The following is a 12,576-nucleotide window of genomic DNA, read 5'->3' on the forward strand; positions in this document are numbered from 1 at the left end:
ATATCAATAGAAAAAGGGGTGTCGTACAAAAATATTATTTGCTCCAAACAAAAGAAAAAAAAATCAGTGGCCACCATCAAGGTGGGCAAACATTTCCAAATAAATTTATACATTTTCCATTTTTTTTTAAAATTTTTGGAAGTCCTTAAATATTTTATTACTTTTCACTTTTTTTTTTTTTTTTTTTTTTTACAAATGATTTACAAATGTTTATTATTTTGGACATAGTTGTTTTGATGCTTTATATCACATGGATAATAATAATAATAATATAATACCTAATAAAGGGGGGCACAAGGGTTTGGCAGAGGAATTTAAAGCCTGTAGAAGAAATAGTTAATATATTAAATAGTTAATATGATAGAACGTGATCCATTAGTTCAGCTGTTTATAGGTGATGCCCACTCGGTTACAATGTCACGGAATGATAGTATGTATTTACATAAACATTTGTATAGATTAACTCTCGCCTGACTGTGAATATGCTTATTCCTTTTTCTCTGTCCTGATGAAGGTAGGTGATAGTGGGCGTGGCTGCCTGTCAATCACACAGGTGACTCCTCCCACCAGCTTGGGACAGGTTGTACTCCCAAGGAGAAGCTGAACGGAAATATTCACAGCCTGATGATGAACAGAATGAAGACCTTTCTGCACTTGCTGTGTCTGTTCTGTCTCTTCGCCGTCTGCGGGGCTGCGTCAGGTAAGGAGAAATACATGGTTATAATAACCCCCCACAAGTCCGTCTAAATCAAAAGTCTAAGGATATTAGGACCCCCTCAGATCACTTGGTTATTCACTTTACCAGAGACATTAGAAACAGGCAGATCAGACCCCATCGGCCCATCTATCCTGATGTAAAGACCTAAACTATACTAGCCTCTACCACATCTGCTGGGAGGCTGTTCCACTTATCTACAACCCTCTCAGTAACGTCTTTAAAAAACTAGGGACTATTATTCTGCGTGTGTTGTGATGAATCAGACCGTTCAGGAGTTCCTTGCCCCCCAAGCCTCAGGGGTTTTACCCACTCAAAGGTAGAACGGGCAGTAAGCTTGTTTAAGCAGAGCCTTCTTTACTTTTTTCTTGTTTTGTAGGTCCAAATGTGATTTAATGTTATGCGCTCTTTACTCATTGTACAGCTCTACAGAATATGATGGCGCTATATAAATCAGTAAATAATAATACTTGGAATTACAATGACTTTTTCACATTCTATTCTGATGTAATTATATCAAAATATTATTATTAATTATTATTATTATATTATTAATTATTATTATTATGTATTGTTTTATATAGCACCATCATATTTCGCAGCGCTGTACAATGAAAAATCACAATAGTTGTTTTTCCTCGCTGCTATATCACAGCTGTAATCCCTGCTTGAAAACAGGTAATTTAAAATATCTTTACCTCCTTACTTTTCATAAGGATCCATCATTACGAGCCTTCTCTCCCTGCCGAGGGATGTCCACGCTGTACGGCTTCACCATCTCAACCACATTTATGTCGCGTATCGTCCGGCTCTTTAAAAAAAAAAAGACACTACCATACAGAATTACTAGATACCACATTTGCTGAGAACCAGCCGCGTATCCACTACTTTTTCTGTGAACTCATAGATATTTTTTTTAGCCCTGCTCTGGTTTATTTATTCGATCTGCTTTGTTATACTGTTTTTATGTGTATTGGTGATATCTGTTTTCTGTTTCTCCTTCAGCGCCCGAAGAAGAATTACACGTTAATAGTTTATTGCAGTGTCCTGGTGAGTAAATCATCTCTATTTCTATCGGGGTCCTTTAATTTATTACCAGGACCCTCGTTACCTCGTTACTGCCTATGGGGCTGAGCTGGTGGGACCCATCACTACGTGTCCTCCTGGGTCAGGAGGTGTTTTTGGGTCGACGGTGCCAGTAGCCCCTTGGGGTCACTTTAGGTTAAGCCGTAAACGTCCTTTGTGTTTCCCAAGATGGTGTAGAAAGCCCATATGCCAAATCCCAAAACCCTAATGTCCCTTTGCTGGCCTTATAGAGGAGGACATCTGCAGCGTGGCCAGCAAATGCTGCGTGACCGGCGTCGACAGCTACGGGTGGATAGCAGCTGCCGTGGGCTGGAGCCTCTGGTTCCTCACCCTCATCCTGTTCTGCGTTGGCAAAATCATGGACCTGCGCCCGGACGAACCCAAATACCTTCAGGCGTGAGAGATATGGAACCGCCGGCCACGGGACCAAATAACGGGCGATGTCATCGATCGCGCCCCAGGACATCAAGACAAGGAACGTCTGCATCTGGCTAGAAGGCTGAAGAGTTTAAAGGGACAGCAAAGACTAGAAGAGTCCGACCATTAATCGCTTATTTAATTCTAATAAATTTAACTTTTAAACTGTTTTTTAATATATTATAAGAAGACAGGCAGCCTGTTGGTATTTCAAGTGTACAGCGTCATAAGGAGACATCATTGTTTGTGTATATATATATATATATATATATATATATATAATATACATAAAAACCTATGTGAAATAAAAAAATAAAAAATTCTACCATGTTTGGAGAGACTTTTACTTTTTATACTTTTAATGACCCTAAATTGTTAGAAATAAACCAGAAATTTGAAACTCAGATTATATCTAGAACCTTAAAGAAGTTAAAGAACATGCGATTCCTATGTTTTAATATTTTTTTATAGTTTTATTGGTTATGAGGCTTTTTATTCAGATAAAAAAAAAAATCATTTTTTTTTTTAAAATTAAACCAAAAGGGGTTTAATTTAAAAAAAATATATATATTTTTATAAAATAAGAAATAAACATAAAAAGAAGATAAGCCACAGAATAAACAGAATCGTTGAATTTGTTTTAAAGACTTTATTTATACATGACATGCATCGAGCCACCATGTGACACAACCGGCGAGACCGTGTCCCTTCCACTACCGCAGCGTGCAAATAATTAAAAAAAATGTAAAAAAAACAAAAAAACATCAACTGAGAACACGGCAAACCCGCTAACACACCCTCCCTCCCCCATAAACTGGTCCTGCCAGTCAGTCCCCTTCCCGGAAAATGTACAAAGCTGTTTATATACAAATGTTTTGTGTTTGCGTTGTTCTGACTCTGCGCGAGTCCATCGCCCGGCTCTGCCCGCTGACCGGTCCTTTCACCGCAAGACAGACCCGCTTCTTGTACAGCGAAAGTACACGGGTGGGAAACGGTTATCGGCGAATAAGTAGGGTGTCATTTATAGGGGTCTTGGACACGAAATCTGGCCCTCGGCTTGACCTACTTTTTAAAATTAAAGTCAAATGGATGGGAAGCACTGATGCCCTTGGGCAATCAAAGGGTTAAAGCATGCCCCATATGCCCTTTCCCTGATGACATGGGGGTAACTATGTATTCATTCTATATCGTGAATGAAGAGGTTTCCCCAAAGTACCTAATATTTTAGAATGCTAAATATTTGGATTTAGGACTTTAGCTGGTTACTAAGACAGAGGTATTCAAAGAGGCTTTAAAAACAGGTGTGGTTTAAAATCACTATTAATGCACTGGCCGACACTTGCCACTGGGGACTTTAGAGGGATATTATGGCCACTTTAATGCATACAATAGCTGCATGGTCCCTTTAAATTTTTATGGTGCCCCCCCTAGCAAATGCACGGGGGGGGGAGCATTCTGCATAAACCCCCCATATGCATTTTGCCTGTTTCCTGACCCCCTCCCTGGTGCTCATAGATCCATATTCATTCTGTCCCTTTAAATATCTGTCCTTGCATACTTATCATTCCACCCCTACTGAATCTATTCTATGCTCCCTCTATGACATTTCTATTCATTCGTATGCGGTGAGCTGCAGCAATTGCTCTGTTAATAGTTTTAGTGCAGAGCTGGTTAGAGGGGTACACTGATTGCGAAATACACCGTATGGTGATCAAAACTGCCCCACTACCACCCCTCCCCTGGCCACGGGGGTCCGTGTACACCACACCATTCACATTCCCCGCCGGGGGAGTCTAAAAACGTCTCTTCTGTACCAACGAGCCACGTCCAAAATGTCCGGACCCCCCTACATACTAAATCAATACTTACCTGCTGAAGAACCGTCCCCCACCTTCACTACATGAACAAGCGTCCACCAGCAACCCTGCCTCCTCTCCCACGCGGCCATTTAATTACTATCTGGAATCCAGAAGCTGGCAGAGAAAGATGGGAGTTGGAGTCCAGGACTGTCCGGGGGGCTCCAACCGGGCCAGCACCAAATCAGGTCAAACCCCAGCCGAAAAGACCACCCGCTCCTAACCCTATAGAGGGGCAAATGCCTCTACTACATACCTCCCTGTGCCAAACCCCTGCCTAAGGGGCGATGCTCTGTAGATGCACCCACGTCTACGCAGACCCTTTAAACAATCAGAAATACACACCTGTGGGCAAGCATGCATTTTATTTGCACGGGTGGCAGGGTCTGACCATGTTTTGGGAAGATATTTACCCCCCAAACACAAAGCAAAGCCTCAACGCCTAGCAAATGATTTATATTGAACATATTGTCTCTGACCCCAGGGTGTCAACCATACAAACCCTCCGATATGACAGCAAACACCCCGTTCCAGTACCTCGTACCTGTTTACCAGCCTTTAGCTAACTGCCCTTTTTTTTTATCCTGGGGGGGCATTCAAAAAACTAACATCCCGAAGAACATACTCAATAACCAGCAAAATTTCCCAAGTTAATAACAAATTCCCCCAGATTCTTAAACGCAAATCTGCAAAAATACATTTAAAATATTTTTCGGCTTTATCCAAAATGTATTTGACTTTTGGGTGTTCTTAGTGCCTCGCGGAATTGCAGCGATACGGATTAAGCGGATTGCCTTGATGAAATATATTTAAAATTGATGAAAGCCGTTTTAAAAAATATCATTTTTTAGGATGGATTTAATCTAATTCATTGAATTACATTTCTTAGTTTTATTAGAACAGAAACGTATACCCCTTCACATTTTGGTATGGCCCAGACCTTCTGGTTAGGTGGTAACCCCGATCCATAGACTTCCCATTCTGGACAGCACAAGCTCTAGAACATGGAACTAGGGGACTTAACTGAGCCAAGTCTCATTTGTAAGGGATGGAGAAGGCAAGATGCCCCCCGTGTCTTTCTTATTACCCTCTACAACTCCTTGAGGACCTCTTCGAACATGGTCGGTAGCTATCAGGCCGTTCTTCTGTCCAGATAATGCTGGGTTGTTCCACCTGGCAGTGCCAGAGGACCAACCCTACCTAGCAAATATATTTATTTAAAATTTCTTCCCTTTAAAAAAATATTTCACCCCACTATTAAAAAAAAAAAAGATTTTTAGACCGATTTTTAGATCTGACACGGATCGGTAGATCTTTTGCCTACGCGATATACTGAAAACCCGAAAAAAGGTTTACCCAGATGTCACCAACGAGTCAGTCCTCCAGGCAAATGCACCACGCCACGTGTAGGATTGTTATTGCTTGTAGAGTGTTGTTCATGGCACTTTGTGATTGCAAGCTCTTGGGTACAGATTTGCCTCAAGTCCGACTGGCGTTCGGCATTTTAACCCCTTCTTCAGTCGATCGCGTCTAAGACTAGCACAGGCCATTCTGCTTATCGGCAAAGTTGTGTTTTTTTTAGATGAATTCCGTTTTTTTAGGGAAGAACGTTCGTTGGTAACAGTAGACGTGCAGGAATTTGCCTTTTTCCTGTAAAATCGCACTTTTGTTTTATCAGACTACTTGTGTTTTTTGGAGTGGTCCCACGATAGAAGAGCCCCCAGTAATGTTGGAGAACTGCGGGACCCTTTCTAAGCTAAACAACGTTATGACACCAACCACAGTTTTGATCGAGTCGTTTATCAACATCCACCCTGCTTCAGTCTAATCTTACTATACGGAGTCCCAAAATGTATAAAATTCACCCTGTTCCCAAGTATTTTTGTGTAACCTGTATGTAAGGTTTTGTACGTACGGCCCATGGACGAGCATCTCCTCTTGGCCGCGTCCAGCCTTTCCATGGATGCTCTGCTGGACAACGTGTTGGTCAACCAATCCGGTTCCAAGGAAGTCTCAAAAAGTCTTCTCCAACGTCTCTGTTACATCTCGTCCTCTGATTTGCCCGACATCTCTTCCAGCTTCCACGGGAAGCAGATGTGAAGCCACCAGCGACTGCCCCAATCAGCTATGGTAGGTGGTCACGACTGCTTGCTTTTGAGAGAGGCGCAGAAGTTCCTCCCGGATGGCCTTAATGAGGGACGCGGAAGAATGACCAGGGTGGAGGTCCTCAGCTGAGCCCGAGGGGTAACAGATGGAGGGTGTGAGATGATTGGTCGGCAAAGGCTGGCGACCTGGAACTCTGTTCCCTGAGAACATCTGAGATGCCCCATAATCCTGGGGTCCATGCTGGTGACTCTGGAAAGGGAACAAAAAATAAATACTGGTAAATTCTTACCAGCCCCCGGCCAAAGCATTAAACCATCAGTTAGTCCCGATTTGCTGTAGGAATCTTACGGGTTCTCTGTGGGTGATGTTCCGTGTGGACTCCTCATCGGGGTGGTAATATGAGGACCAGCCAGGAGCTGCTGCCGGAGGTTGCCCCACCTTGTTGGATTGCAGTTCTGAGGTCTGAGCACCGATTCTGCTGGCTATTCCCACCTGTGTCAGTTGGTGGATCTGGGCAGAACCTTCAAAAGACAGGCCAAGAAATAGCGAATGACCATTATTTAGCCTACAAAAGTGTCAACGCACAAGGTGTCAAGTGAAACACAGATCTACTGAAATGCTGTTCCATTTATCTACTACTCTACTATAAAACAATAATGAAGAACTGAACATAAGGTTTCATATCCAGCAACCATGAAAGGTGGATCTCCATTACTGACTTAAGACCATGTTAAGGAGGCTTTAGACATCAGAATTTAAATTGGGTAAGGTAGAGGGCAGTCAACATGAGGTTAATCTTTGTTGCCCTATCATTTCCATCATCCTACCATATTGGAAGGGTGGAAGCCATTTACCCCCAATATTCAATCTTACGCCTCTTACCTGCAGTGCTTCCAAGGGGCCGCGGTCTTGCTACCGGAGGTATCTCCTCTGAGTAAATACCCCTGGCAGGGTACTGGCTATCTGCCTGCTGGGGGTCTGTCTGTGCCACCTCTGCTGAGTGCAGGAAGCCCGACCCAAAACCAGGATTTCTGAAAGGATAAAAAGGGTGAAACTTCCAACCACAGTAATGGTCTACCACCCCACATCTCATAAGCAGGACGCATCACATATTTATATAGGGAGGGACATATTCCCCACAATGAAGTGGAACATGGGGTCAGAAATACCGGGGACCCCACAGAATCCATTATTGACCCCCAAAGCATCGGCTCTGCTCTTCCATCAAGGACAAGAACAAGGTATACAGTTTTTCACATGGTGCTTAAAGGACAACGGCTAACCTTGACTACAATTCCCATTATCCTCAGGTAGACTGAGAATGTAGGTCTTTTTATGAAACTTTAACAATTTATCATTTGTTTCATTTTTTTTGATAAGTAATATTTGTCCCCATAAATACTATTTTTAAGTTGCCTATAATGCCCTAGAAAGCCAGAAATACATACCAGACAAGTTCTGCTAATTGTGTTTCAGCTATGGCTGGTCTGTTATGTTATAATGTTATTATTGGAGGTGAAAACCCTAACATAATAATAATAATAATAAATCTATCTCTTCAAAAAAAATGACTAGTAACACTTACGCACGTTAACCCCTTTGGGACGTTATGCAGAAACTATAACACTCAGTTCAGCTTTTAAAGTGCGCCTTCCAGCCAGGGCATGGATCAAAAAAATAATGCAACAGTGGAACGGACGCGTTACAAACCACAGAACAATCTGTTTTTACAATCGGCGATCCGAGCACGGCTCCGAACTCAATGAGCTATGACCGCCGTGCTATAACTAGGTCCTGGGTGCCCAATGAAGCCTTTAGAGATGCAGGAAAATTCCCGCGCTCTCTGGGTCTGATTGGCCAGAGGAGGCGTCCAGAAATAGCTGTGATGGTCTCATCTTAAATTCAGGAGCCATAAGCATACCCCATGCTGTATTATCTTTTTGCCACTTCTGCTGGGAGACTGTTCCACCTACCACCCTCTCAGTAAAGTAAAAATCTCAGCCAAAGGCAGAGATATAGCAAGTTATGGGGTATATTCCTTGTAGCCTCTAATGCTTCCTATTCTCTTAATGTTGGTCATGTTACCTTGTTAGGTGATTCGGAGCAGGAGGCTGGGCCATGTTATAATCCACGTACCTCTGAAATTAAACAAAAGAATTCATTGCTGTGAATACAGAAAGTCCCCGACTTGCGCAAGCGGATCGTTCCGCAGCTCTATGCGTACGTTGAGCTTTGCGTAACTCTGATTTGGAGAGAAGGAGAAGCGTTTCTTCACCTCTCATCATCCGCCAACCCATCTACCATGTTCCGGGCTCCTGGAGTACTTCAGCGAAAGGGCGGAGCCACGGCACACATCCACAGGGACAGCCCCCTCCAAATTGGCCTGTTCCTCCAATTGGGGGAGAGGGTGTGTGTGTGGAGGCTCCGCCCTTTTGCGGAAGGGCTCTGGGGAGCGGACAGAAGCGGATGAAGAAAAAGGAGAAGTGGAAACGGAGACGGAAACAGTCAGCGAAGAAGATGGGGAGATATTGAGAGAGTGTGATAGAGAGCATCAGAATGCATGAGAGAGTGTGATAGAGCATCAGAATGTACAAGAAAGTGTGATAGAGAGCGTAAGAATGTATGAGAGAGTATGATGGAGCGTCCGAATGTATGAGAGTGTTAGAGAGCGCGTCAGAATGCATGAGAGTGTGATAGAGAGCATCAGAATGTATAAGAGAGTGTGAGAGAGCGCGTCAGAATGTATGAGAGAGTGTGAGTGTCAGAATGTATGAGAGAGTGTGAGTGTCAGAATGTATGAGAGAGTGTGAGAGAGAGTAAACATATGTAGGAGGTACGTAAGTCGGGGTCCGTCTGTATATCTTTTCAGTTATGCCATTTGTTGGTTGCTGTCACTTACATTGAAGTGTGATGCTTGATGAGGGGCATAAGGACTCCCCCACGGTGCAGGAGTCCGTCCGGTGCGAGCTGGAGTGCTGCTTACAGGCTGCGGCCCTGAAGGGCCACTGGTCTGTGTGACCCCTGGAACACCAGAGGTCTGGCTGCCCGGAGCCACCAGGGCAAAGGCATCGTCAAGCAGAGACTGCATAGTTTGCCGAACTTCTTCAATGGAAGGTTGAGGGGCCACATACTGTGCAGGAGCCGGGGGCCGATGCGGAGAGCCGGGGAATTTCCCCAGGTCGGAAACCGGCGTCGGGTTGTCAGAGGGGAGATCTGGGTCCGACTGCCAAAAACACAGGAATCAACGCATTTCATCTCCAGGTGGTGACCAACCTGACCTCCATGACAGAGTTAAGGGCCACCATCATGTTATCTCTATGTATGGCTGGTCACAACATGTTTAAAGCTCCCGTTCCACTAATACAACTGCATTCTTTAGTATGTTAAGCAAATAATCTTTAGCAGATCCACCACCAAAAGTGTTTGGCCCGGACAAGGTGTGTACTCACCACATAGGCCGAGTTACTGACCCCCGGCTGTCTCTTGTAAGTCCCGTCACTATCAGTAGCGATGAGACGATCTCTGTCAGCGTCCGGCGGGCTTCCAGACCCCGGCTGTCTGCGGCGCTGCTTCGGAGAACGCCTTGCTCTGGAGCTGCCACAAAACAGGTGTAAAATATTCACCATCCGACTCGATAATTTAAAGTTAATATCGAAATCAACCCACTGGTATTAAGAACGAAAAAATTTAATACACTGAGCCAAAGCCATTCTTGGCCAACAATGGCCAAGCGAGTTAGATTCCCCGTCGGACCTCTTTACCTCCTCCTTGGTTCGATGAAGACTGTAGGAACCCCCGAGACGGGATCTAGGATCTTATCAAACTGCATCTGAGCCTTGCGGTACATGCGCTGCCTCTCCTTGGTGTCCGTCATTCCCACCACGTCCACCAGTGGAAACTCGTAGTGACCTTTGCGTTTGGCCCTCAGCCGGATCTTGTTACGATGATGCTCGATTTCTGACTTGTGGCGCAGAGTCGTCTGAATCTGATCAAGAGTTATAAACGTAATTCTGAGGAGATATTACCCGCCGGACCCCTGTACTCCACCATCTCCGAGAGTCTACCCCCCCAAGCCTCACAGAAGAGACACGGTCCCTACCTCCCTGTTGATCTTGTTGGCCTCGACTTCTCGTTCAGACATGGAGAGTCCGTGCATCGGAGGAGCCGCGATGGGCTGCATAGCGATGAGCTGGATCTTGCTGGGGAATCGCCTGCTGGCCTCGGACGAACGAGACATCCGGTCCACGTGTTCAAATATGGAGGCGGAGGAGTGCTGTTCGGTGCCGCTGCTCAACACCGGCATCTCTGCGGAAATACAGCCAGTCGCAACAATGTTACAACAGGATTCTATCCATTCCAGAATGGCGTCATCTGATAACGCCATCATGCTCCATGGCGTTGTACATTGGGATCTATTAATTCTTCAATGGAAGCCCCATTGCCCCAAGACTTAGGGGTATCCCTGGAGGAGCACGGGGCAAACAAAGCCTCTCTTCTCCTCCTAATGCTGCCTCCGACTTACCTCCTTTGGTTACCGGGCGTGATTTGATTTCGCGAGGGGGTGCAGAAGGTCTGGGCGATCCCTCCTCTGCAGATTCCTTCCCACTGGACGGTTCACTGGCGGTTGATCCAGTGTCAGAGGGGGTAATTCTGCTGTGTACAAAAAAAACAAGTCACATCATCCTCAGCCAGAAATGATGTCATAATAACCCGCCAGGCTACAGTTCAAGTACCCCCCCCAACTAATAAAAATACACAAGCAAATAAAGAGCTCACCTCCCGCGATGCCTAGCCACTTTTAGGGGTTTGGACGAGCCTTTGGACTTTGGGGTCGGAACCTCTCCATTCTCAGACGGAGTGGAGTCCTTGAGGGGTCCGTGAAGGACCGGTGGGGGTGGCTCGTGGACGACCAAAATTTCATCTTTATTGTGTTGGCCCAGGTGTTGCTTAGCGAAGTCGAAGCCTTTGACGCACGGGGCCTGCAGCTGTAGAAAGACGAAGATCAATGAAACGGTAACCCTACTTAAGAGGCGGCTTAATATTTAACGAAGCGGGCGCTCGTCCGGGTCAACGTTAATTATTAAGCATTAGCTGGCCATGAGTTTGGTCTTTAGGGATGAAATTGGCCGCTTTGGGTGCCGATCGGACGATAAGTCGGTCCATGGTATTCCTTATTGCTTTAAAGGTGCTGTTCCACTTAGACAACATATGGGCATGTTAAATTAGTTACCTGCAAACGGTTTAATCATAAAAAACAACCCAGAAAAAGTTTTCTATTTCAGTTTTAATGGCAACAACCTGCTTTAGTCAGCAATATATATGTATGTATATGTGTCGGGGAAAAATGGCTGACGTGGTCACACCTGTAGAGATTTAAACTGCTGGAATTTATCCCTGGGTGTAATGCACATTTCAGCCACCAGGTGGCAGGCTATGCCCGCTGGGCAGGATTGCGTGGCGTATTTAAGCGTCCGTGCGTTATATCGCGTAGACACTAATGATAAAAACATTTGTTTCCGAGCGCTCTAGACGTTGAGTCATGTAAGCAACCATCACTGTCAGAAACGCACCAGCAGTCACCGCGGAAGCTGGATGGGAGCAGATCTTGCAGTCTCTTTCAAAAATAAAAATGGCTAATTTGAACCCGACTGCACGTGAACTAACCGAGCATAAAATCTGCTAATCATAATAATAATATTTTTTTAAAAATGGTTCAATCAAAAGCACATAATATTTATCCAGAAATCCCCCGCTTGCCACTCCCAGATTTATTCTTCCCGTTTTATTACCAAATAAAAATAAAAAAAATACTACGATCTACGATGATGATAAGCTACGAAGATGTAAGATTATATATCCAAAAACTACTGAATCAAATATATATATATATATATATATATATATATATATATATATATATATTTAATTATTATTATTTATTTTATTTTTTTTTTACATTTTTTTTACATTTTTTATTATTATTATTATTATTATTATTATTTTTTTTTTTATGATAAATTTTACCTTTTGGAAGAAAAATGTGTAAGAAAATTTAAAGTGAAAAAAGTGCTCAGGAGACTAACATGATGGGAATTGTAGTCTACTACAGCTGGACCAACAGGGGTTCCTCGGGTTTGCGGAGACCGTTTCACAAAAGAGTTAAATCGTTCAACGACGGAGGAAAGCACTTTAAGACGCGGCCAGCAAACCCTGAATACGAGCTGCCAGAGCAAATTACCGCCAGAGCAGGAGAGGCCCGGGAGGCAAGTCGGCTGCCGTACATCAGCTCTGTCAGATAATCTATGAGAAGCGGTGCCACTGAGAGAGCTGCTGCCCGCGAGCTGAGAACATGAAACATTCCAAACGCTGAAATCAGAGCTACGCAATAGAGCGCAG

At 44.3% G+C, this 12,576-nt stretch overlaps 2 protein-coding genes across 3 annotated transcripts in view; one reads left to right on the plus strand and one right to left on the minus strand.

Moving 5' to 3' along the window:
* Positions 1-529: 529 nt before the first annotated feature.
* Positions 530-2,622, plus strand: TMEM213 (transmembrane protein 213). The gene is made up of 3 exons (XM_053465267.1): positions 530-700; positions 1,721-1,765; positions 2,032-2,622. The coding sequence occupies exons 1-3, from the start codon at positions 625-627 to the stop codon at positions 2,199-2,201; spliced, it is 291 nt and encodes a 96-aa protein (XP_053321242.1). The 5' UTR covers positions 530-624; the 3' UTR covers positions 2,202-2,622.
* A 2,684-nt stretch (positions 2,623-5,306) lies between these two features.
* The window catches only part of KIAA1549 (KIAA1549 ortholog), a 29,264-nt gene continuing 21,994 nt past the window's right edge, over positions 5,307-12,576 (minus strand). Inside the window, exons 11-20 of one of the 2 annotated variants that reach the window (XM_053465258.1) lie at positions 10,957-11,165; positions 10,703-10,830; positions 10,280-10,485; positions 9,942-10,165; positions 9,630-9,774; positions 9,080-9,403; positions 8,266-8,318; positions 7,063-7,211; positions 6,529-6,701; positions 5,307-6,429 (exon numbers count right to left, since the gene is read on the minus strand). In XM_053465258.1, coding sequence (XP_053321233.1) covers positions 6,196-6,429; positions 6,529-6,701; positions 7,063-7,211; positions 8,266-8,318; positions 9,080-9,403; positions 9,630-9,774; positions 9,942-10,165; positions 10,280-10,485; positions 10,703-10,830; positions 10,957-11,165 — 1,845 coding nt within the window. In that variant the 3' untranslated portion in view covers positions 5,307-6,195. Of the gene's footprint in view, positions 6,430-6,528; positions 6,702-7,062; positions 7,212-8,265; positions 8,319-9,079; positions 9,404-9,629; positions 9,775-9,941; positions 10,166-10,279; positions 10,486-10,702; positions 10,834-10,956; positions 11,166-12,576 lie in introns of both variants that reach the window. The other variant, XM_053465256.1, reaches the window with a different exon arrangement.

The sequence above is a fragment of the Spea bombifrons genome, chromosome 4 (assembly GCF_027358695.1).
Source record: "Spea bombifrons isolate aSpeBom1 chromosome 4, aSpeBom1.2.pri, whole genome shotgun sequence".
NCBI lineage: Eukaryota > Metazoa > Chordata > Amphibia > Anura > Pelobatidae > Spea > Spea bombifrons.